This window comes from Schistocerca serialis, chromosome 1, assembly GCF_023864345.2.
Source record: "Schistocerca serialis cubense isolate TAMUIC-IGC-003099 chromosome 1, iqSchSeri2.2, whole genome shotgun sequence".
NCBI lineage: Eukaryota > Metazoa > Arthropoda > Insecta > Orthoptera > Acrididae > Schistocerca > Schistocerca serialis.
Genome location: NC_064638.1, coordinates 791,367,653 through 791,394,895, shown reverse-complemented (window position 1 = coordinate 791,394,895; position 27,243 = coordinate 791,367,653). Strand labels below are relative to the sequence as shown.

The following is a 27,243-nucleotide window of genomic DNA, read 5'->3' as shown; positions in this document are numbered from 1 at the left end:
CTGTAAAAGTGAGACACTGGTAAAAAAATTGTCAAAGTATATGTGGTATCTCTTTCCTTCCAAGCCTTTACACATAACTCTCACAATTCTCTCTCCTAAGGATTTTTCCACTGTCTTCAACTTTTCCAGTACATATCTGAAAATCACAAATATATCCAAGCTTATCAGCTCTGACCCAAGTTTTGTATCCCCTCTTGATTGGCCTTTGAGGCATATATTGTTTGAATGCGATTCGTCCTTTCAACTTCACCATGCATTCATCTATAGCTTGCTCCTTAGAAAGTGCATAGAATTCTTTGAAGTTTATCAGTATCTGATTAGTGGACGGATTTTATGTAATTTTTCATAATTTCTGCTTTCCCTTGAAGGCATAACAGCGTTGTCATTGATGTGGATATGTGTCAAAATCCAGCTAAACCTTTTTACCAACATTAGTGAGTAAATGTACTCATCTCGAAGTTCCTTACGGGATAACCAGCAATCACAATAATAACAAGGTTTCTTGATTCCCATTAGAATGTTTATAGCCAAAAATACGTTTAGATCTGCTTTAGAAAGAGGGCTGAATTTGCCACCTTTCTGTGTTGCGTACAGGTTAGACTGGAAAACTATGTGTTCTAACATAGTGTCACAAAACAGACACAAAAAAGATCTACTGGTTGGATACCTTCACTGTCATTTTTAAGTTTTCCTGGTACACCAGCTTCCTCTGAAAAATTGGCGGCAAAGTTCATTGCACTGACGTCCTTTCTGCATGAAAAATTCACTATGAAAGACAGTGGCAAATAGTCATTATTGCTGAAACTATCATCACTGTCGTTGTCAAAATGGTCCTCACTCTTACTTTCCGAAATAATTTGAGATAAAAAAGGTGTTTTCATTCGCAAATCCAGATCACTGCCTTCAGCTAGCACATCACTTTCACTATCACTGCTAGTGTCAATTTGTGAGTCGGGATCTGAAGGAATATCTGCGAAAAGGCACTCCAGAATATCCTCATCCTTTAGTCTGTGAGAATACATCACGTGAAACTGGAAAAAAAAATTCGTCAGACCTACTAATGCTGTCGTTACAGGAGCAGTGGTTTAAAATGACCACAAATGACCACAACATTCTCGGAAATAAATGCATTATTTTGGTTATTATCGCAGAACTTATAGTATTAATGTAAACATAACAGTATTCTGCATTTAATACATGCACAAATGTTACCTAATACAAAAGAATACAGTCACAATTTGAGAACAAAGACGTTCGCGCACAGCGTACAAAAATGGCTATCCAACTCGCCTCAATACTTGCTAATATTTACAGATTTTGAAGCGGTTTTAGTGACAGCCGCTAGAGGGCAGCACCAACTAGGCTGCTGAATGGTGTCCCCAAATGTAGCCACTGCCTTTTTGCCACAAAATGAGAAAATTGTACGTGGTTTCAAACGGAACCACTTCCCCTGAAAGGGTTAAAACATCGACAGTCGTTGTATATGTACTTTGTACGTGATCTGATTTCACTCTCTGCGAATCGACTTTATAGAGTTCACCAGAGCAGCTCAAACTACCGCTTAGCCTCAAATACCCTCATGTCCACTCCACGAGTACTCTGCTACCAAAGTAGCTGCTTTCTTTGTGTAGTGTTCCCTGGTCTATTAAGGAGAGTCCCGCAGTTCTCCACCCCACAGAGCACGTCCAGAAATCTGCAGACTTGACCGTCACAGAATCGACGAAGCCTCTGGTTGAGACCCTGTACTGGGCTCCAAACTAAAGGACCGCGATCGATTCTTGGTACGATGTAGCAAATCGTGAGCTCCGCTTGAACTCCGCGAGGGAACCGAGCAGTCTTCATCATTTCCGCAAATCGCCTGTAGGTACGAGGGCAGCCTCACAACCCAAGCGACGGGCGTCATTGGTGCCGACAAGCGCAACAACTTACAGACGACTGCACCCTGCACTCCCTTTTTTATAATCGCATATGAATATATTAATGCATACATACATAAATAAGCCCTGAATGCAAATACAATTAACATTTTAAAAGAAATAGGTCCTAGCTTCACAAAAGAAATATTTGTTTACTGTATCCAATAGTTAAATGAACGAACTGCAACTTACGTTTACTTTGTATGAAATTTTCTTTATATGTGAACACATAAACATGCGGAATACAAATACAGTTAAAAGTTTATAAGAATTAAGTACGGGATCCACCAAAAATATTTTTGCAGTGTGTCCAGTATTCTTATGTTCAAACAGTACTTTAAATAAAGAATTCCTTTCCTTGTAGTAAATTGTTCCATTTCCATCATTGAACCACAGGAAAAATTAATCACTTTTATACAGCTGGCAACACATGGATCTTATGAAATAGTCTTCTGAATCTTCAATATTCTTCACACCAGAGCACTACTTCACAATGAGCTTGTTAGTTTTCAATCATGAAAATATTCTAGTTGAAAATTATTTTAGTCTTGCATATTAACACAGGATGTTGATATTTGTAATGGCAGACACAGTAGCTACTAAATTTCAAGCAATATCCTGCTATAATTCACTAAATAGCCTTCTTCTGGATAGTTATGAAACAGAAATTTTCTTTTCTGTCTTCTTGTACTTTTCTTAACCTTCTCCGTAACTGTAAAGAATAGTGCCACGTTAATATGGCAAGCGATATCTCTCTTCAGGTAGATAAAGTAGTCTTATGATGATTTAAAACGTCTTCTTGTAGAAACTTATATTGACTCCCTGCCAACTAAAGTAAAAAGTAATTAATAATATTGATATCTTATTGAACCCACATACAACAACCAAGAGTCAATACCACCCTCAAAAGAAGAAATCCTCAAGTACATCCATCATCTCAAAAACAACAAAGCGGCTGGTGAAGACAGCATGGTAACACAACTACTGAAAAATTTAGCCTCTAAATCAGTTGAGAAGCTCACGGAAATTATCAAAGAAATTTGGACAACAGAAGAATTACGTGACGATTGGAAGTGTGCACTTATCCACCCCCCTGCACAAAAAAGGAGATAGAACGAATGTCACCAATTACCGAGGCATTTCACTACTACCAGTCACCCACATAATCTTCTCTTCATGTCTATGGCAGAGAACACAGGAACAGTTTGAACACAAGATTAGGGAGTATCAAGCGGGTTTCCAACCCGGACGTTCCTGCCCTCAACAAATTTTTAATATAAAAACAAAGTTAAAATACAGAGCTATTAGACATAAGCCCACCATATATACATTCGTCGACTTCAAGAAGGCATATGACTCAGTCGACCGCAAATTCCTTGTCAGCACTCTAATAGAACTCGGACTTGACCAGAAAACATTTAAGCTCGTTGAACAGACACTCTCCAACACTAACTCTAAAGTAAAATTCATGAGAGAATCTCGGAATGTTTTTGAGATAAAAACTGGAGTAAGACAAGGAGACGGACTATCTCCAGTTCTGTTCAATATCGTTTTGGACAAGGTTATAAGGTTATAAGGGAATGGGAGAGTGAGCTTACAAAACGTGGCCTATGGAAACCAATGAAGTCACCTGCCTAGCCTTTGCCGATGACCTTGCAATTTTGATAGACAGTGAACGAAATGCAATATATCAAATAGAAATACTCAAGGAATGCGCCGAGAAGGGTGGCTTGCAAATTTCTTTTGAGAAAACGAAACTTATGTGTACACTCTAAAACATACCAAATCTCACCACAAAATATGGACGGATAAACAGGAAAATGGTTCAAATGGCTCTGAGCACTATGGGACTTAACATATGAGGTCATCAGTCCCCTAGAACTTAGAACTACTTAAACATAACTAACCCAAGGACTCACACACATTCGTGCCCGAGGCAAAATTCGAACCTGCGACCGTAGCTGTCGCGCGGTTCCAGACTGAAGCGCCTAGAACCGAGATAAACATAGTTCGACATTTCAAATACCCGGGGGAAATTTTAGAACCTACTGGATTAGAAAAAAATCTCAAGAAACTAAAGTAAAGAAATTAAAGAGAGCCTACGGTCGAACACACCAACTTTACAACAAAAAGTGCATGTCCATGCATGCAAAAATCGGGCACTCCAGCACTGTCAATAAACCCGAGGTGCTATACGAAGCAGAAACCTTGTCACTCCACAACAAGATGCTAATACAAAATCTACAAAAAGAAGAACGAAAGGTCATTAGGAAAATCCTTGGACCATGAAAAGCTGAAACTGGATATAGACTGCAAACGAACAAAACTACAGAGGAAATTACAAATATTGCTGCTGACATTAGAAAAGACGCATACACAGACTCCCTGAGTATAGGCTCACACCCCAGATACTCACAGACACTGAAAACCTTAAAGGTATGACATGGGCCGAACAAGTACGAAGAGACCTTACTGATGCTCAACTCACCATTCAGGACACTGCAGACCGCAACACCTACGGAAGCGAAATAGACAAGTGGGAAGTCCAGCCAGAGACAAGAACCAAAAAGACCGGTACAAAGTGAAAGGATGAAAGAAAGAAATCCATGAGCGAGAAAATGAAGGTCTCATGGAAAAACCGCAGGAAGAGCTGTAGAAGCTTCATGTGATTCACAAAGGGTCTACTACGTGTATAATAATAATAATAATAATAATAATAATAATAATAATATAGGGAAATTCTGTAAGTTTTACTGGTTTTTCCATGTTCTTGTGATACTTTGTTTTGTGCTACGCAGTGACTTAAATTAATTGATTCACATCTGCATCATAATTTTCAACATCTATCATATGTGTCCTCTTATCTTTGCTTCTTTGTATTCTATATATGCATAGTATTATTCAAGTGTTGTATGACGATGATTGATCATGTAAGCAGCGGTGTAACCTAAAATTCAAATGGCGGCATTTTCCTTCTTGTGGGGGATCGTATTTTTTTCTGGTCTGGTTAATTCCACGATGTCGACGTCACGCGGAACCGTGCGGTCAATTACCGCCAGTCTACTTCGCATGTTTGCCGTGATCATTCCAGCTGCACCACAGTTGAACCTGTGAATTAAGGTGTCCACGTGGCCGCATATCGTACAGGCGGGTGTGGGGCTAAGGTGGATGTTGTGGAACTTCTCATTGGTTGGAACTTTCTAGTTGACGATTAGATACCATGTAGATCGGACGCGTGATGGCAATATAGAGCTATGGATACTTCGCCAGATGGTATTCCACTTAGCTTGCGGGTAATTTTGAAACCATCTGCTGTGAGAAAATTATGAATTTTCGAGTTGGTATAAAGTGGATGGATGTTGCCAGCTTGTCGTATGCAACTGAACTCGCGATAGTAGAGTCTAATATAGCGTAAGGTTAGAAAGGTTATTGGTATCGCAGCTTCATTAATTGGTGAAATTATACTGCGTGGTTTCCAATTTAGCGTTAAGTTTTTAATTAAGCTTAATGTGTCATTGGTGATAGTTTTATGCATACAGTTGATTAGTAAGGTCTGACACTTATGTCTGGCATTTATGAGACCAATCCCTCCTCGGGAGGTTGATACGGTCAACGTTTCAAAGCTTACTTTGAAGATGTGGCCTCTGAGGACATATCACCAGAACGCTTTCTGTATGCTGTGTTAGGTGATCTGAGATTGGTAGGATTTGGCCCAGGAAGTGCATTCTGTTCGCTATAGATATTCTGACTGTGTGTACTCTTTTCAGGAGATCTAATTCCCTGTCAGAACAAATGCATGTTGTCACTGTGTTCTTGTGCAGCATATCTGTCCCGCTTTTTGCCGTCATCACGTCTGGTACTGCACCCTAGCGGACTCAGACAGATTTTTGTTGTGCCCTCATTGCATATCAATCAAGATGGGTAGCATTACCAATGTCTCCTCCTAACTGGAGTATCGTCATCATTCTCTTGCTTAGTTTTGTACCGGTGACCGCCTTGAAGTCGTTGACGAGGGTCTCCACTTCCGTCAGATTTGCTATGGATCGTACTGCTAAGCAGACGTTGTCAGCATAAGCAATGCGTACAACGGCAATGATAGGGGGCAGCTTTGCCTGATACATCTCCTAATTACAGTTTTGTTGGACAGGTGACCATTAATCAGAATACGTGATGTGGGATGAAGTGCTGCAATAGTTTGACGAAACGTTGGCCGAAACCCATCTTCGTCACTACCTTAATCAGATATTCATGGTTTATGCGGTCATACGCTTTTTCAAATCTAAAAATAGTAGAGCGCCGGGGTCTTTATTGTCCTCCAGAGTACAAATGACATCCTGTTGATGACAGGCAGCTGATATTACATTGCGTCCAGATGTCGCACCATATTGGCGTTTTCCTAATATTTTATATGACACCAGTTGTATTCGTTGTTTCACAGTCCGTGTTATGATTTTAAAGTTTGAGTTAAGTAAGGTGACAGGTCGCATTTCATGTATCCTTTTGCTGTTTCCTTTTTTGGTAAAGGCACAATGAAGCCTTCTTTGAGTTCATCTGGTACAAATTGAAGCTGCCACAATTCATTAGCAAGTTGAGTTAATGCTGGTGCCACAATATTCCAATACTGTTGATAAATTTGCGCGCCGAGGCCGTCGGGTCCAGTACATTTTCGTTTCGTGGCGCTGAACACGGCCTGTTTCACATCGTCTCCACTGAATGGGACCTCAAGCGTATCACTGTCGTCACGAGACAATACGGAAACTATTTCATTGCGTACTTCGGTGCAAAGCGCGTCACTGATCACCTACCTGTCCTAAAGTTCTCTGTAGTAGTTATATACTTTTGATGAGATATCGCGTTGTCTTGTAACTACAGTCCCCGTCCAATCAACAGTCTCTTTAATTAGCTTCGCTTTTTGCCGCCGCAATGTTTGTAAAGTGTGGTACAGTGAGGCTGTTTCTTCTGACCCGATGTCCTTTGGTTGCGATCGCATTATCATACTTTCTATGTGTTTGCGATACAGGTTCGTAATTTTCGCCTTATACTTCTTTATACGGTGATAAGCGTTGTCATCTGTGATGTCGGTAGCGTGGTATAGTTCACAGAGACGTGGGAAGTAAATTTCTACTGTTTGTTTGACCTAATAGTACTTCTGGTAAGCGTAACGTTTTATTGTTCATCTAAGCCTCGGTTTGGCTCTATGTAGTCGATCTGTAGGGGATTTCGAGAGCTTTACTCGCTCCTATGCCCGTTGAATGTCTGCATCCAGCTGTTCGTCTTGCAACAGACTGATGTTCATACTCCAGTGGCTTCTTCCACGAAACAGTCCTGGGCGTTGGACGTATATGTAGCACTGATGGGCACTGTGGTCAGAAAAGCCAACTGAGGCAATATCGCTATTCACTACATTATGGCCGCTCGATAGCCGCAGGAAGGGTTTCCTCCACATCTCGGATGAGGCCCCCCGGCAGACACATCGAGTGCACAATGGAACTCGTTGTGTCCCTGGAGGCTACAGCAAACACCTCCCTCTGGTGTGCCTACTCGGAACCTTCTGAAGGAGCGACAACGTGTCCACTCACAGAGTGAGTTGGTGAGGCCACAAGGCCAGCTTTCACATAAACCATCCACCTCGAGCGACGCTACCAACAGCCCGCCGTTCACTCTGCAGTGAGCGCGGATCCCCCGCGTCGGGTACGCTGCAAGGTGCCCCGACAGTAGAGCTCGTGGACGAAACAAGCGACAACTGAGATGTTCCATATGTCGCCCCACTTTCTCCGCTGCTGCCGCACCCTGAGGCCATAAGCGTCTTCAGCTGCTAGCCAACTGCGGCCAGCTCCTGCGTGCACATGTAGCACACACATACACTGTTCGTTCCATAAGAACATAGAGAGAAAGTTAAATACATGAGTTTCTAGCCTCATGGTGCTTCACCAACTGAGGCTGTCAGCTGACTGAGCTATGGTCAAGGTACTGGGCTTCCAAAACAAACTAATAAATGTCTACTGCGCTACAGACTGCGCACATGTACACGTTACCGTTATTAAAACGTGATACTACATATCTAAAATACAAGAATACGCCATGAATTTATGAATTAAGCTAGTACACAAAACACTTCCACTAAGTCATGTGATGCCTTTATGTTGGGAAAGGAAGTGTCTAACTGCATTACGACTTATTCTCACATATCACCAACAGTAGACTTAGTAAATTATACGCCGCTGCCGCGCGGGTTTAGCCGAGCGGACAGCGGCACGGTAGCTCAGGGTGTTCGGTCAGAGAGCTTCGTTGGCCTCTGTAATAAAAAACTGAGTGGAAGCATCAACAAAACGAACTTTAACGGATGTCATATGACGTCCGCAACGACCAACCACAACGAGCAAAAAAGAAAAACGACCAATCACAACGAGCAAAAAAAAAAAAAAACCTCCCTCGGGCATGGGTGTGTGTGTTTGTCCTTTTTGTCCTTAGGATAACTTAGGTTAAGTAGTGTGAAAACTTAGGGACTGATGACCTTAGCAGTTAAGTCCCATAAGATTTCACACACATTTGAACATTTTTTTTATACGCCGCAGGTCCGCCATCAATAAACAATAGCATATTGTGCAGAGTGTCAGTAGCTACTGTGTTCTTCTGTCTTGTTTTGAATTACTAATTTTCTAGCGTTGGTGTGTTCTGTGTTCGGGAGATGCTGTAGTGATATAGTGTTTGCGTAAAGGTGTTGTATTAGCACCAATGTGTCGTATCTGAACCGAAGGTTCGATATAAAAAAGAGCTACCGGGAAAACATTCTCTGTATTCAAAGGTATTGAGCATTTTACGGCGAATTCCGGACAATGAGCAACGCTTTTAGTACAAATTTCTGCGCACTCATGAGCAATATAACAACATCAGATTGGTACTGTGCTAGTAACAGGTTGATACTCTCAAATTATGTAATAGCATCAGTATAACTTGAGAGCAAATGGGGAAAGACCTTCATAACAGCTCCTTTGATTATGACCAGGTCGTAGGTTCGCGACAATTGTATTACTCAAATTTCGAGAGCACGCAAGAGCCGAGCTTGTCAGGTGCCACCGCGTCAAGAAGAAAACATCTCCATCTGATCGACACTGTGGGCAACAAACTGTAAATGACGAAGGTGGGCGTTAACAATCGAAGGGTCACGGTATTAAAAATCATTCGCCGGTTCAGTACTGGAAACAAGACCCACAGCTTCTAGAATCACCTAACCGCTATCGCATGAGTACTCTGTCGTCTCACACATGTATCTCTGTTCATCAGGGATAACAGGACACAGTCTGTCCCTGGTAGCTGAGAGGTCAGCGTGACAGAATGTCATACAAAACGGCCCGCTTTCGATTCCCGGTTGGGTCGAAGATTTATCTCGGCTCAGGAACTGGGTGTTGTGTTGTCCTTATCATCGTCATTTCATCCCCATCGACACGCAAGTCGCCGAAGTGGCGTCAACTCGAGAGACTTGAACCAGGCGAACGGTCTACCCGACGGGAGGCCCTAGCCACATGACATTTCCATTTACAGGACACAGAAATTAGCATTGGCACAAAAATAGCACCAACGGACGTTCGAAGCGTGAAAAAGGATATCCTAGACTGATACGCCGTGATACTCGATGTTAAACCAAAACATTTTGGTATATTATTGGATATCAGTCAGCCTGTCATGCAAAACACGTTTTTTCATCTGACGCAAACATGTTTCAGCACATCTTTGCCATCACCTGTGGGTTTTATTTATTCAAGTTGGTGAAATGTGGACATATTTTACGTGATAACTAATCTGCGAAAATTAGGCCTAAAGAAAGTTTTTGTTTGTTTTTGTCATCATTAACAACGGCTCTCTTTATGCCTAATTGTCGTAGATTATTTATCACTTAAAATATGTTCACATTTCGCAGATTTGAATGAAGAAACAGAAGTGCTGAAACATCTTTGGACCATGAAAAAAATACAGTGTTTTGTATACGAGGCGGTCTTATATCCGATAATTTCAACTGCAGACACAGCAAATGCAATTGCTGCAAGTGTAAATGATGACTATTTTGGTAGATAATTACAACCATTAATGAAACGTCAACATATTCACCCCAGTGTGTATTAATGTGCCCTTAAAACGCTGTTCCAAGAAATTTAACGAGTTGTAAACATTGTGGTTCGCATCTTAGCTGCCTCACCCTCCATAGTAACTTCGAACTGTTTGTGGTGGCACAATACACATGGGCCCGATACTAGACAAAGAGACTAAGCCTCACGGTTTTAACACGGTATGATCGTTCACTGAACCCTGTACGTCACTTAGGGTATCCGGGTTACAATTCTTGATATGTGATAAACACTATAGTGGAATTTCTTCGTTACATAATACGGACAACAAATACGTCCGTTACTTCTAGATTTCCGGGTTTTCAGTCGAGTTAATATTATAATTTTCTTTAAAAGTGTCTTCTTCAGATGGCCCTGTGCAGACCTTGGGAGCTCACTGTACCAACTCTTTTAGATAGCCCCCCTGCCGCCATTTATAATACAGCTTCTTTCTCGTCCCTGGCGGTGATGCTCCTTTGCAAATCTGCTTCCGCAGCGTTATGAAACTACGAGTACGTTATGACGGTTTTCTTTTTCAACCTACGATCGGTCGCGAAATTGAAAACAGTGAAAATCAAAAATGTTGCTGGCCGGTGTGCCCGAGCGGTTCTAGGCGCTTCAATCTGGAACCGCGCGACCGCTACGGTCGCAGGTTCAAATCCTGCCTCAGGCATGGATGCGTGTGATGTCCTTAGGTTGGTTAGGTTTAAGTAGTTCTAAGTTCTAGGGGATTGATGACCTCAGATGTTAAGTCCCATAGTGCTCAGAGCCACTTGAACCATCAAAAATGTTAGATATGACTTAGACACTAGTCGTATCAATGTATCAACTGTCTAATGACCTCGTCGTAGAAGGCAGCCATATGCGCTTCTTGCCAGTTCCTCACGTAGGTCTGTAGGTCTTAGTTTGTGCCAAAATGCTGTCCCCATAGTCAGCGGTTCATGTAAGTTAAAAGATGAAAATTAAAGGGAATCAAGTTCAGGCTGTATGGTGGGCGATCAAAAGCTTCCCATCGAAAACGCTGCAGGAGCGTCTTCGTTGTACCTGCAGTATGCGGCCGAATTGGCACAAAGTAGGAAACGCATGACAGTTTCATTAGGTGGGTTCAAAATGGCTCTGAGCACTATGGGACTTAACATCTATGGTCATCAGTCCCCCAGAACTTAGAACTACTTAAACCTAACTAACCTAAGGACATCACATAACACCCAGTTATCACGAGGCAGAGAAAATCCCTGACCCCGCCGGGAATCGAACCCGGAAACCCAGGCGCGGGAAGCGAGAACGCTACCACACGACCACGAGCTGCAGACTATTAGGTGGGCATCACGAAATTAGGCACTTCACACTTGGCGGGAGACACACATCTTTACGCGCTCACTGTCCACTGAAAAGTGCGACGTGGCGCGATAGACAGGTCGCAAAACATCTGCACAATGTTTCACCGGATTTTCGTTGTCATTTTACTTTCGCGATCGATCTGAGGTTGAAACAACAATAGCCCTCGTATAAAGGAGCATACGGCTTGTCCAGTTCACAGCTTCGCTGGCGTTCCCTAGCGAGACGATGAGGTCTGTGCTCGGCATACTGGAACCATACAGCAAGTGCAATATCGAGTAACGAAATTAACTCGGCTGCTACTTCAAAAAAATCTGGATATACTTTCACAAGCAAAACTTCGAAACACACAATATACATTTGATGTTAAGTTAATATTGTTTTTTAATAGCAATACCTTCTTTGTAGGTTACAGGCGTGGTGGGAACATCTTCACTGTCTAAATGGCGTACTGCTGTCATTGTCTTTCGAATCTCTCTCTTCACAGCAATCGCCGGTGGTTCCTCTGCACCATGGCCTTTTTCCAGGCCCTGTTGGATCTCTGACAGCTGCAAAAGACAATCAGCGCAAATCTGCATCTGACTACTGTGGCCTGCGGCAAATGATATTCGGAATGAAACACATCAGCTAACAAAACACAGGAAACTCATTAAAATCTGAAGAAGATCGTTCTTTGCGGTTCAAACCGCTTATATAAAAATATATACACGATTGCATCAGGAAATAAAAATGATTTCAACGATGAAAGAAAATGAATGATTTTCAACGTAGGTTTTCATACGACAGGTTATATTCGTTTCTCGTTACGATTATCAGATTGGATAAAGCTATAGAGTGGGATTGTACATGCACGATCAGATTCAGAAACTTTTGTCCGGCTCATTTTATCGCATACTTGGATGTGGTAAATTTTTATGAAAAGAAGAAACCACGCTCTCAAACGTATTGGGTAAAGAGGAGATGTTTTTCTATACTCTGTTACTGATAATTGAGAAGTGTCCTTGATTTCAGGAGATCACATGTGTGTTGACAATAGACTAGTCTACAACGACTCATGCTACGTAGCTACATCCAACTTCACATAGTACCTACTACCTGCATCGTTTCTTAAATGTATTTGTCGTCTGCATTTTTTTCTGTTATGATGCTTAATTATTCGAATTTCGTTTTGACAATGTGAATAGATAGTTAACAATATTATCTCCTCTTTGAAGTTAGAAGACAGCAACATTTTGTTCTTGGCTGTGCTAGACGAACATGGCTATGCGGAACTAAATCTGCTTTCCTACACGGCCCACATTAATGTGACCATCGCCTTTGTTTGACGTCAACGCGCAATAACCACTCACAGAAGGCAGGTGGCAACATTAGCAGAGCGGCTGGTCCCGGCGGAGGTTCGAGTCCTCCCTCGGGCATGGGTGTGTGTGTGTTTGTCCTTAGGATAATTTAGGTTAAGTAGTGTGTAAGCTTAGGGACTGATGACCTTAGCAGTTAAGTCCCATAAGACTTCACACACATCTGAACATTTTGAACATAAGCAGAGGAGGGAATGTAAAGCATGTCGGAGTATGCGGAAGACTTTGCAAGCGTCGTAATGCGGAAGCACAGTGATTTATCTAAAGTGCGAAAGGCAATAATCATGGGCTTCCTGGCCTATGGTGACAGCATTTCCGATACAGCTAAGTTTGTAAACCGTTCGCCTGACGCCATATGGTGCATGGTAAAATGGCGCTATTCAAAACCGGCGCCGGGGCAACTGTGGTGCACCACGGGCCGTAGATGTGTACGGGCGAATAGACAGTCAACTGTTGAGCAACTGACCACGCGGTTGAACTAAGGGGCTACCAACAGTGTCTCCTCAACGACCGTTCAACGCACATTACTGCTTATGGAATCCATAGCAAGTGCCTGGTTCATGCACCCATGCTTAGGTGGCCTTTTCAGATGAATCACGTTTTATACTCCATCAGACAGATGGTCGTTGGATCGTCGGAAGGGTCCAGAACGGATGAGGGAGCGTTGTGTTCTGTGGAATGTTTTCGTCCTTCTGGTAGGCACAATGTATCAACACAAGTATGCACCCATCCTTGAGGATCATGTCCACCCCTACATGTAGTTTGTTTTTCCTCAGCATGATGGCATTTACCAGGAGGACAATGCAAAGTGTCACATAGTTCGCGATGTACGTGCGTGGTTCGAAGAGCACCATGATGAGTTTACCATACTCCCGTTCCCACCAAACTCCCGGATTTAAACACAATTGACTGTTTGTGGGACCACCTCGATCGGACTGTTTCTGCCATGCACCCTCAATCGAGAACAGCTGACCATAGCACTGGAGTCGGCATGGCTCCACATCCCTGTCTGTACATTCCTGAACCTCACTGACTCCCTTCCTGCACGTCCATGCTGCAAAAGGTAGTTATTCAGGCTTTTGACAGGTTGTCACATTAATGTGACACGACCGCGTATTATTCGTGTACGAACATAGGCATCATTTTTTGAATTGTTAATTGTACATAATGCGCTTCAGTGCCATTTTTGTGACAGTATTTCAACGAATGATTGTATTCCAATACAGACGGTTAGTCCTGCTCCTGGCATACAGCTTTCTGAGAGTCTCAACTGTTGTCTTACCATCAACGTAATTTATAAATAATATAGCCTCCTCACAACAAATCTCGGGCCCATTTGTAAAGTGCATGAATGTGCGTGAATGAAAACCGAAAGGTTGTGGGATCGAATTTCATTCGGAACACTGATTTTTCAGCCTGGTTTTTAGCCTTCATTCACCTCTCAACGGTATGGGCATATACCACAGACGACACGTGGATCGGATTCCACGTTAAACTGTAGGTTCCCTTTCCCTGGTGGAATAAATGGGGTAGGTTAGAAATACTCAAGGCGCCGAAGTGGCATCCAGCTGGAATACTTGCACCAGGCCTTTGAGGCACACGTAATTAGGGTAGGGGGTTCAAACTTCGTCACTTTGTGGTTTAGGAACGGTATCAGTCTTGAAATGTTATGGAAAAGGCCAAAAATTGGTAAATTCATTCCTCAGTTTGTTCTTCACTTTAGACAAGATACAATTAAATTGTTATAACATACTGAAACCAGTATTTGACATAAACGTTAACATGGTAGAAACGTAAATACAAAAACAAGTTTTCGTTATTTCGTCCATTATAAAAATTTTCAAAAGTAATTTTTTTTTAATCGTATTTTTCCATTCTGATACTGCCAAACACTTTCGCTATTATAAATCACATGAAGGCCATGAATGTATAATGTTTCCAAGTCCTTTCCCCCCTATAAACATCTGCCAGATATGAATTCGTTTGCCGGTGTAGATGAAGAACATGTTCGTGATAATAAACGAAGCATTTCGTGCAATGAATCCATTTCTCTCCTGTTGCGTCTTCCCATATGAAGAAAATAAAATAGTTTCTATAAACAGTAAATGAAATCAGTTTATAATAAGAGTTAAAAGTTTCGTCCCCGAGACGAAAATCGGAACTGCAAGGGGGACGAAATTACGAATATCTCCAGACTTATGACGTCCGCTACAGCAACACTGCCAAACACTTGACTGTAATGAACACACACTAGATACTAAAACAGACGACTGACGTAAAGGCCAATATTTGAACACAAATCAGTGCTCACATTAGAACTAGCAAGCTGTTACTCTGACTGCTGCGCTAGCTTACTTCAGCGTAAAAAGGTGAATTCCCTCGTACATGGAAGCTAAACGTGCTGCACGCAATGGCTCTCTCAACAAAATAATGAGCTCAAATCACGAATGAGCCGGCAACTAAACATTTGTTATCAACTCCGGAAACCGGAAATAAGTAGTACGAAATTAGGAGCAGGGACGGTATTAGGGTCCCTTACTTTATATCAGAAATGAGTCTCGGTGTCTTGCGAGGGTGGACACATCTTTAAAATCACTGTTTAACATACTAATTATCGCAGTGCAGCCACGACAACCGTATCCCTGGCCTAGTATGGTAGCAGCTCTGCGTCGGGATGCCACTGAAAGCTATGAAATGTGCTGCCTAGTCCAGGAGAATATCAGACATTGCTAGCAACTATGACTGTTCTGAAGCAAGAGTTGGAGGCTCGGGTCCCGTTAGAATTTACTGTAGGCCAGCGAGGGACGTAGCGCAATGTTAAGACACTGGAGTCTTTATTGGGGGAGGACGGTCGTTCAGATCTCCCCTAGCCAGTCTAGATTTAGGATTTCTATGATTTCCGTAAGTCGCTCAAGGATATCTTCGGGATAGTTTGTTTAAAGGGCATGGTCGATTTCCTTACGCACCCTTTTCGAATCAAAGCTTGTGCTTCGCCTGTAAAGACATTGTTTTTAATGTCTGAGATTTCCCTGTGAATCGACGAACCGCTCGCATGGAAGACAGAAACAGTATCTACAATTTAACATTCTTGAATCTCCGAACGCCGTCTGAAGCCCTCTCACCACCGATAGCAATATCGATCTATTGTTCCGGTGGAAGCCAGAGTCACACTGGCAGTCATATCGGGATGAACAGCGAAAAGCAATTCCTTGCCAGGAATACTGAATAATATCCATATACAACTGGTCATTCAAGTGTGACACATACAGCGTTAATTTCGCGGCATGCAGATCCTCGTGTACCGAACACAGTCGTACACTATTGATTACCTGTTTATCAGTGAGATAGGGCGGAGGCGGCACGACGAAGTCAGCGAGGCTGTGCAGTGCGTGCACGCCGGCCAGCACCTCGCGGCCGAAGCTGCGGCAGTCGTGCACCTCCACCTGCAGCGGAGGCAGGTACTCCTCCTGCTCCGGCAGCTCCTGACGACAACCAAGTGCGGCGTCAACACACTTCTGCTGCGTGCGTAGCGTTTCTGCAGCCTACCCTACGATGCTAAGATAATACATTAACCTCTGTGATTACTGCAACATCAACAGGCAAACATGTGACAACTGTGTAACAACATCCTAACAAAGTCCAAATAACCGAAGGGAAGACTGCCAGACCTACATCTAGTTACGTTACGTCTTTTTTCTGTCAGCGGACTCCATTAGTGGCCCTTAGATATACAGCTGTAATGAGGATACCAAGTATAGACTAAACTATACATACGAATAGAGACTTCATTTAACAGAAAAAAGTTTCCGTCGTATTGATGGAGCTGTTCTAAAGTTCTCTGCGTATCTCATTTTAGTGACAGAAGCAGTTACATATGTTATCAACACATACTGAGAAAGAGATACAGTTAGTGTTTTAAAATGGAACGATGCACACCTTTATCCGAAATGAGAATGGCATCGAGAGCTCTTGAAAAAATGTACAGTGGTGCATGATTGTCAAAGTTTGTCTGAAACATTTTTAAGATAAACTAAATGAGCTTTTAGCGAAGAGATAACATGTCACCTCAACCCAGCTTGCGCAGCGTTAAACTGTAACCATCAAAGAAATACACCACCCACTTAAAGAAATTACATTATTATCTTTGTAGAAAAATAAGTTCAGTAAGTGATGAGTGCTGATTATAAGACAGAATACTCATCCTGCTGCCCACTACTACATGCAAAATAATTTTTTATATTTTGTCGTGACGCCATTAGAAAAATTATGTGCATTTAGTTTAGTTAATATTAGTTAGTTGATATTAGTTTTGTGCTTCAGTTTACACACTGACGGAAAAAATCGCACCACCAAAAAATAATCAATGTAGAGTAATGAAATTTCGGAAATACATTTTTCTAGGTAACATATTTAAGTGATTAACATTGGAAGATCATAGAATAATGTAAGTGTGAGATAAGCCATTGCAAATGGAAATGCTGGTACATTAATAACCAGTGTAGACGCCAGAATGTTGAATGCAAGCGTGCAAATGTGCATTTATTGTGTTGTACAGGTGACGCATGTCGGTTTTTGGGATGGAGTCCTATCCCTATTGGACTTGGTCTGTCACTACGGGGACGGTTAATGACGTTTATGAATGACATTGGAGTTATCTTTCGATGATGTCGAGCATGTGCTCCATTGGGGAAAGATCTGGTGATCGAGCAGGCCAAGGCAACATGCCGACACTCTGTAGAACATGTTGGCCTGCAACAGCGGCTAATGGGCCAGCGTTATCGTGTTCGAAAACGCCCTCTGTAATGCTGTTCATGAATGATGGCGCAAAAGGTCGAACAACCAGACTGACGTACAGTCTTGCAGTCAGTGTGCGTGCAATAACCACGGGAGCGCTGCTGGTGTCATACGGAATCGCATCCCAGAGCACACCTCCAGGAGTAGGTCCAAGGTGTCTAGCAAGGCAACAGGTTCGTTGCAGGCCCTCAACTGGCCTACTCCTAAGCAACATCCCGGGTTCGATTCCCGGCGGGGTCAGGGATTTTCACCTTTCTCGAGATGACTGGGTGTTTGTGTTGCCGTCATCATTTCATCATCATTCATGAAAGTGGCGAGATTGGGTTGGGAATTTGTAGGGGCGCTGATAACCGCGCAGTTGAGCGCCCCACAAACCAAACATCATCATCATCATAATCCTATGCAACACATGGCCATCACTGGCACCGAGGGAAAGCCAGCTTTCATCAGAAAATACAACAGGCCTCCACCCTGCCATCCTGTGAGCTATCGCTTTACACCACTGAAGTCGCAAAGTCGGTGGTCTGGAGTCAGTGGAATGCACTCTATAGGGCGTGCGGCTCGAAGCTGTCCTTCAAGCAAGCGACTAGTAACACTTCGTTGTGTCACTGAGGTGCCAACTGCTGTTCAGGTTGCTACTGCAGATGCAGTACGATGCGCCGGCGGCATATGCCGAACTCCGCGGTCTTCTCTTTCAGTAGTGCCACTTGGTTGTCCAGAGACCGGCATCATTGCGGCCGCACATTTTCGTAACCGCCAGTGCTAGCAATCATATACAGTGGCTACCTTTCTGCCAAGTCTTCCTGCAGAATCGCAGAAGGTACATCCAGCTCCTCGTAGACCTATTACAAGACCTCGTTCAAACTGAATGAGGTGCTGATAATGGTATTTTCGTCGCCGTAAAAGCATTCTTGAATAACATCAACTCATCAGTCGAATCCCAAAGGTAAATAAGGCTACTAGCGCCACTCATATGAGACTGGCGTGAAATTTCAATAGACATCTTTCAGATGTAGAAATATTCCTATTAGCTTTAGTTTACATCGCACAACCATTTCTTGATGCTGCGGTTTTTTTTCTATCAGTCATGATACTAACGAAGTGCTCCGGGTTTACACGGGTAGAATTAAGTATATACGACTGGATGATTTGCCTGGCGTAGCGTTAATAAATTATACTCACACACCTTCTTCATCTGACAGTCTATGTATGAGTGAAAACCGTATCGAAATCACTACAGTAAATCCTGAGATTAGCATTCGTAGACAAACAGAAAAACGCAGCAGGAGACTTAAAGTTATCATCCTTCAGCCAATGTGTACGAAATATTTATAAATTATATATACATCGAAAAAGCAATGACGGAAAAAAGGAAGGTTCAAGAGTGAGACTGAAATTCAAGGCGAAATGATATCAGCGATAATACCCGCTGATGATATTGCTATCCCCAGTGAACTCCCTCGACAACTTTTCGGCGTCTGTTCCGGGATATGTTGTGAGTATTCTGGTACAAGGAACCTGTAGCTCCACTGCCACGGTACAGTGAAATAATGCAATGATGATTTATTCGGTTTGTTACCTCATTTTTCCATGCTTCTGTGAAACTATCTGTAACATGCATTCATGTACACGCACAATTCAGAACAGAGTGTAATGTAACAATCGTTACATCCCAAAATACAGAGATGTAGTTAACGTCCCTGCGGCAACAGCTCAGCATAGCATGATGTCACTCTCTTCCACTGCTTTCACCTGACGCGCACCCGTTCCATATTTTCATTGGTAAAAAATCCAGCCTACTGAGTATGAAAAGAAACCCGAGGTAGAACCGAGCAGTACCGAATGCAAGCTTGACGTCAAAGAGGAAAGTGGCTATTCCTGCTGACAAAAGAAACTGATGTGACTGGATGGAAAAAAGTTTGTTTACAAGCAAGGAACACAACGCATAAGTCAACATTTGCAGTGTTGGGCCGACATTTTCAGTGCAATACAGGTACAAAGATAAATTGGTGTAAGAAATCAAACAAAATCTAATTACTCGATAAGGAGACACCAGAGAGCAGCCGGCCGAAGTGGCCGTGTGGTTCTAGGTGCTACAGTCTGGAGCCGAGAGACCGCTACGGTCGCAGGTTCGAATCCTGCCTCGGGCATGGATGTGTGTGATGTCCTTAGGTTAGTTAGGTTTAATTAGTTCTAAGTTCTAGGGGACTGATGACCTCAGATGTTAAGTCCCATAGTGCTCAGAGCCAACCAGAGAGCACATGTTCCTTATATCAAAATAGTCAGAAAATATCCGTGAACGATCTCCGAAATTTTCCCGGTGCTGTTCTACGTCTACATCTACATCTACATGGTTACTCTGCAATTCACACTTAAGTGCCTGGCAGAGGGTTCATCGAACCATTTTTACTACTTCTCTACCATTCCCCTCTCGAATGGCGCGTGGAAAAAAGAAACACCTAAATCTTTCCGTTCGATCTCTGATTTCTCTTATTTTATTATGATGATCATTTCTCCCTACGTAGGTGGGTGTCAACAAACTATTTTCGCATTCGGAACAGGAAGTTGATGACTGAAATTTCGTAAATAGATCTCACCGTAAAGAAAACCGCCTTTGTTTCAGTGACTGCCATCCCAACTCGCGTATCATATCAGTGACACTCTCACCCCTATTGCGCGATAACACGAAACGAGCTGCCCCCCTTTGCACTTTTTCGAGGTCCTCTGTCAATCCTGCATGTTAAGGATCCCACACGGCGCAGCATTATTTCAGCAGAGGACGGACAAGTGTAATGTAGGCTGTCTCTTTAGTGGGTTTGTCGCATTTTCTAAGTGTTCTGCGAACAAAGCGCAGTCTTTGTTTCACCTTCCCCACTATATTATCTGTGTGGACTTTCCAATTTAAGTTGCTCGTAATTGTAATACCTAGGTATTTAGTCAAATTGACAGCACTTAGATTTGTGTGATTTATCGTATACCCAAAATTTATCGGATTTCTTTTCGTACCCATGTGGATGACCTTGTTTAATGCCAACTGCCACTTTTCGCACCATACAGAAATTCTCTCTGGACCATTTTGTAATTGGAATTGGTCGTCTGATAATTCCCTAGACAGTAAATTACAGTGTCATCTGCAAACAATCCAAGGGAGCTGCTCAGATTATCACCTAGATCATTTACGTAAATCAGGAACAGCAGAGGGACTATGACACTACCTCTCGGAACGCCAGATATAACTTCTGTTTTACTCGATGATTTACCGAACTGTGACCTCTCTGAGAGGAAATCACGAATCCAGTCACACAACTGAGACGATACTCGATACGCACGCAATTTGCTTAATAGTCGCTTGTGAGGAACGGTATCAAAAGCCTTCTGGAAATCTAGGAATGTGGAATCGATCTGAGATCCCTCGTCGACAGCACTCATTACTTCATGGGAATAAAGAGCTAGCTGTGTTGCTGGTTGAACGGTGACATGACATTTTTAGGACGGCATGTCCCACTTACAAACTTCTATGATGACGAGAGATGCTCGTGACGTTCGGTAGTAAGCAAGTGGAGGAACATCTCACTGTGGGAAAGTTTATTACGATATGTGCAGATGGTCAACGTCTTGAACCCATCACTTCTACAAGACGAGACGGCGTGTGGGGGTCTGCATCTGCTGTGTGGTGCCTCTTGTTCTTTGGCGCCATGCTCTGAATGTGTTTTGAAGATAATGAGAAAAAGGGGAATCATCGTGGTTACGATGGACGCAGAGAAAAATGACTGTCGAATTGGCTGAAATAAACATTACTTCTTGGCTTGTTTTTGCACAAGCTACATATGTATAAGACGATCAGTCAACCCGCTTAGTAAACGAGATTGTGTTCTTTAAAAAAACGTGTGAACACATAAAGTTTAAAATTCACTTATTTACGTCATTCAAGCAGCTTGGAGTACAATTAACGCTCTATTTGAGCACCCACCGACTCAAAAAGAGAGGAAATACTAGAAAATTGCCGGAGCGCCGTTGGCTGGAACTGATTACCACGTCCACCCAGTGAACACAGAAGGCTACCGAAACGAATCTTATCAAATGAAGCTACGGATCTAAAATATCAGAGAGTAACAGATCGCACGCAGGAAATGGAACACTGAAGCCTTACCGAAAAATCGACAAGATACCATTCCACGGATACCGTGTATAACGCAAAAAGGTTTTCGTATAATCAGTTATATGCGAAGTCCATTAGAGTGTAGCATTTTTGAAACATTAGATGTGTAAATGGATTTCCCTGCATAAGTCTTAAGTAGTGATAATATAAGGGAAAGAGGCCGCCCGGAGTGGCCGTGCGGTACTACGATCTACAGTCTGGAACCGCGAGATCGCTATGGTCGCAGGTTCGAATCCTGCCTCGGGCATGGGTGTGCGTGATGTCCTTAGGTTAGTTAGGTTTAAGTAGTTCTAAGTTCTAGGGGATTGATGACCTCAGAAGTTAAGTCCCATAGTGCTCAGAGCAATTTGAACCATTTTTGAAAGCTGTAGCGTTAATACTTTTCATGTTTCATCCTCCTTCTAAAGGCATAATGGTATTTTAGATAAACATAATGCTGAAAACCGTGGCTAATGCCGTGTTTTCCTAGGAACAGGAATTCTGCGCTGCGTGAACAGGTCAGGGCGTTTTGCGATGGCAAGAACGCAAAACCTAAATAGCTTGCGTATTTATGATTTTCCAGAAAATGAAAGCGTGAGTACATTAACTATTCAGTCCATGTGTGTTTTCTGGGAAGAATGTTACTATAACCGAAGTGCTGATATACAGTACAGTATTAATGGATTTAGTGCGAGAAAAGAGTAGGAAACACCTGGGTTCACTGACAGGTAACATGTAAAGGGTGATGACGAATAGAATTATTTGCTCCAGATGTAGCCTATGCGAAGCGCAGAGTAGCAGGCAGCAATATGTTCTTGACACTGTGTCAGTTAACAGTTCGTTTTGTTTGGATCTGAACGGCACTTGTAGCTTTTTAGCAAACTTTGTAGGCTCTTTTCACTCGAACTTCACCTGAAATGCAGCAGGTGCTTCTTTGTAATGTAAAGCAGAACGCATAAGACACATCCAGAAAGAGTTGGCCTGTCACGCCTGACGTAGTGGACTGGCGGACCACGCATTACGTTCTGTCGGAGGGAGCGACACACTACGACGGTGCATTACGTACTTTCTGCTTCTGCGAAAACCTGGCATAAAGAGTGATTCCCGCAGAGAAATAGAGAAGTTGGTCTCGTGCCAAACGGAACTGATGACTGTAGGCTAATGAGGAACGCACCAGAGTGAATACCATGCGCGGGTTGGGGAAGTTGGGGTTAGCGGCGGTGTCCGGGATGACGGCAGAGCAGAGGCGGCGGCCCGCGACCTGCAGCGCGACGCGCGGCCGGGACACGGGCAGCAGCTGCACGCGCCGCAGCCGCCGCACGCCCCAGAACACCGCCTCCAGCCTGCAAGGCCACAGCCGCCACTTCCTACTCTTCATCCCAGAGTAGCACTTGCACCCAGACTCCTCAGTCAAACCGAAGCGCCAAGGAAACTGGTATAGGCATGAGTATTCAAATACAGAGATACGTAAACAGACAGAATACCACACCGTGATCGGCAGTGCCTATATACACTACCGGCCATTAACATTGCTACACCAAGAAGAAATGCAGATGGTAAACGGGTATTCATTGGACAAATATATTATACTATAACTGAATGTGATTACATTTTCAAGTGATTTGGGTGCATAGATCTTGAGAAATCAGTACCCAGAACCACCACCCCTGGCCGTAATAACGGCCCTGATACGCCTGGGCATTGAGTCAAACAGAGCTTGGATGGCGTGTACAGGTACAGCTGCCCATGCAGCTTCAACACGATATGACAGATCATCAAGAGCAGTGACTGGCGTATTGTGATGAGCCAGTTGCTCGGCCACCATTGACCAGACGTTTTCAATTGGTGAGAGATCTGGAGAATGAGCTGGCCAGGGCAGCAGTCGAACACTTTCTGTATCCAGAAAGGCCCGTACAGGACCTACAACAAGCGGTCGTGCATTATCCTGCTCAAATGTAGGGTTTCGTAGGGATCGAATGAAGGGTAGAGCCACGGGTCGTAACACATCTGATATGTAACGTCCACTGTTCAAAGTGCCGTCAATGTGAACAAGAGGTGACCATCACGTGTAACCAATGACACCCCATACCATCACACCGAGTGATACGCCAGTATGGCGATGACGAATACACGCTTCCTATGTGCGTTCACCGCGATATCGCCAAACACGGATGCGACCATCATGATGCTGTAAACAGAACCTGGATTCATCCGAAAAAATGACGTTTTATCATTCGTGCACCCAGGTTCGTCTTCGAGTACACCATCGCAGGCGCTCCTGTCTGTGATTCAGCGTCAAGGGTAACTGCAGCCATGGTCTCCGAGCTGATAGTCCATGCTGCTGCAAAAGTCGTCGAACAGTTCGTGCAGATGGTTGTTGTCTTGCCAACGTCCGCATCTGTTGACTCGGGGATCGAGACGAGGCTGCACGATCCGTTATAGCCTTGCGCATAAGATGCCTATCATCTCGACTGCTAGTCATACGAGGCCGTTTGGATCCAGCACAGCGTTCCGTATTACCCTCCTGAACCCACCGATTCCATATTCTGCTAACAGTCATTGGATCTCGACCAACGCGAGCAACAACGTCGCGATAAGATAAACCGCAATCGCGGTAGGCTACAATCCGACCTTTATCAAAGTCGGAAACGTGATGGTACGCATTTCTCCTCCTTACACGAGGCATCACAACAACGTTTCACCAGGCAACGCCGGTCAACTGCTGTTTGTGTATGAGAAATCGGTTGGAAACTTTCCTCATGTCAGCACGTCGCAGGTGTCGCCACCGGCGCCAACCTAGTGTGAATGCTCTGAAAAGCTAATCATTTGCATATCACAGCATCTTCTTCCTGTCGGTTAAATTTTGCGTCCGTAGCACGTCATCTTCGTGGTGTAGCAATTGTAATGGCCAGTAGTGTAATACAAGTGTCTGGTGCAATTGTTAGATCGCTTACTGCTGCTACAATGGCAGGTTATCAAGGTTTAAGTGATTTTGAACCTGGTGTTATTGTCGGCGCACGAGTTATGGGACACAATATCTCTGGGGTGGCGATGGAGAGGGGATTTTCCCGTACGATCATTTCAAGAGTGTAACTTGAATATCAGGAATACGGAAAAACATCAAGTGTCCGACATCGCTGCGGCCGGAAAAAGATCCCGCAAGAACAGGACTAACGACGACTCAAGAGAATCGTTCAAAGTGACAGAAGTGGAACCCTTCCGCAAACTGCTGCAAATTTCAGTGCTGGGCCGTGCAAATAATTCAACGAAATGTCGATATGGGCTTTCGGAGCCGAAGGTCCTCTCGTGTACCGTTGATAACTGCACGGCACAAATATTTATGCCTCTGCTGGGCGCGTCAACACCGACATTGGACTGTTGATGACTGGAAACATGTTGCCTGGTCGGACGAGTCGCGTTTCAAATTGTATCGAGCGGATGGCGGTTTACGGGTATGGAGACAACTCATGAATCCGTGGAGCCTGCATGTCAGCAGGGGACTGTTCAAGCTGGTGGAGGCACTGTAATGGTGTGGGGCGTGAGCATTTGTAGTGATATGGGCCCCTGATACGCATAGATACGTCTCTGACAGGTGACACGTGCGTAAGCATCCTGTCTGATCACCTGTGTCCGTTCATGTCCATTGTGCATTCCGACGGGCTTGGGCAACTACAGCAGGACAATGCGACACCCCACATGTCCACAATTGCTACAGGTGTCGCCAGGTACAACTTTCTGAGTTTAAACACTTCTGCTGGACACCAAACTCCCCACACATGAACATTATTGAACATGTCTGGGACGCCTTCCAACGCGCAGTTCAAAAGAGATGTGCACCCCCTCGTACTCTGATCTGTGAACAGCCCTGCAGGATTCATGGTGTCATTTCTCTCCAGCACTACTTCCGACATTAGTCTAGTCCATGCCACGTCGTTTTCCGGCATTTCTGCGTGCTCGCGGGGCCCCAGGTGATATCAGGCAGGTGTACCAGTTTCTTGGGCTCTTCAGTGAATTATCAGTAAGAATTGTATCTCGTCCCTATAGCTTAGAGACTGACAAACGCATTGTTAGTTCTTACGTTGTTCTTACTTGTAGGTGATGATGCGCGGACGGATCTCCACTGGAATGGGTACCACCACACCTTCACGAGTCGACCACGTCTCCACCGCCACGTCTTCGTTAGTTCCCACCTACGGAAATATGAATACATATAAAGAACAGCCAAACAGCATCAGAGAAATGAATCAATAAAACACCAAAATCGCCTCTGGATGTATAAACAAATGCATGAAAAATTCATTACTTTTCTTACATTGAAAATCAATCACCTTCTGGTCATTAATCCATGACGTGCATCCCAGATCGGAATTTCTTCCATAATGGGCATAATTATTAACACTTTATTTGAAACTAAGTCACTGTATTCACATTCTGCGAATAATAATTTTATTTTAGTTTTTACAAACATGCAGTTGCCTCTCAACTCACAACTGAGGAGCACAGGCCATAAGTGATCAAATAACGTACTATATCTAATTGAAGTATTACGCTCCATAACTAAAACTGAATAAAATAAAACATCTGATAAAAGAAAATATGATATTTTGTTGACCTGTCAAAATGACGCATATTACGTTTTCCGTCAGGTGCTGACATCTGATCCTTAAAAATATTAACCGAATAGTTCCTCCAAATTTCCTTTTATATAAACAGTTTGGAGATAATGAATTAATTACATTATAATTTGTGTGCCATACGCCGTTGTAAACGCATCGAATTTATAATCTAAGGATACAGTTATTACGTTCGTTACAGGCAAGTAATTTGAAGAATACAGGGTGATTTCTGACATTGTAGGTAATTTCAGTATGGCCTACCCAGCTACAGTTACTCTTCGGTCAATGACCCGCCTACAGCTGATGATTGTAATTGAATAGGAAAAGAGAAGCACTATATACGAAGAAAGGTCATTAACAGTTTTTCTTAATCGTGACAGATGATACAATCTATTAGACTTTCCTGGCAGTTCATTGTTATATGGTTGAAACTGGGTATCCTGTCGGTGGTCCGCGTCTTCCAGCACGGTATTACGACGCCATAACTCGACGTCTTCATCAAGTGTTCCCTGAGGTTGGCTTCCTGGCTGACGCGGTCAGGGGCGCTTGATGAAGACATCGATATACGGTGTCGAAATATCGTGTTGAAAAAACGTGGACCACCGACAGAACTCCCGATCTCAAGAAGATGGCAACCACAGATGATGTTCGCCTGCAGAGATAAAAATAATTTCAGAGAATTTGGCTAATTAAAAATGCTTTCGAAAGCACAAATTTGATGAAACTGTCAATAAATTTTCATCACAACGAACGAATCTTTATCTAAAGTTCCAAAAGATTAAGTTGATTTTCAATAATTTAGTTACCAATACAACATAATCACCTGCCTCCTACAACTACGATATAATTCCGAATTATTAAAATTGGTTCCATTCCAAACTGGACGCCTTGTACAGCAACTGGTTATGAATTTCTTCAAATAAGACAGTCTCGGTTACAAAATCTTTTTTATTGACAAGAGACGACGCGTTTCGCCCTTCTTGG

General features: G+C 43.3%; 1 protein-coding gene across 1 annotated transcript in view; it reads right to left on the bottom strand.

Moving 5' to 3' along the window:
* Positions 1 to 27,243, bottom strand: part of LOC126433992 (otoferlin-like) — a 168,888-nt gene that overhangs the window by 119,569 nt on the left and 22,076 nt on the right. The window contains exons 3-6 of the mRNA XM_050090452.1: positions 25,733 to 25,833; positions 22,818 to 22,986; positions 16,041 to 16,193; positions 11,770 to 11,904 (exon numbers count right to left, since the gene is read on the bottom strand). Coding sequence (XP_049946409.1) covers positions 11,770 to 11,904; positions 16,041 to 16,193; positions 22,818 to 22,986; positions 25,733 to 25,833 — 558 coding nt within the window. The remainder of the gene's footprint in view (positions 1 to 11,769; positions 11,905 to 16,040; positions 16,194 to 22,817; positions 22,987 to 25,732; positions 25,834 to 27,243) is intronic.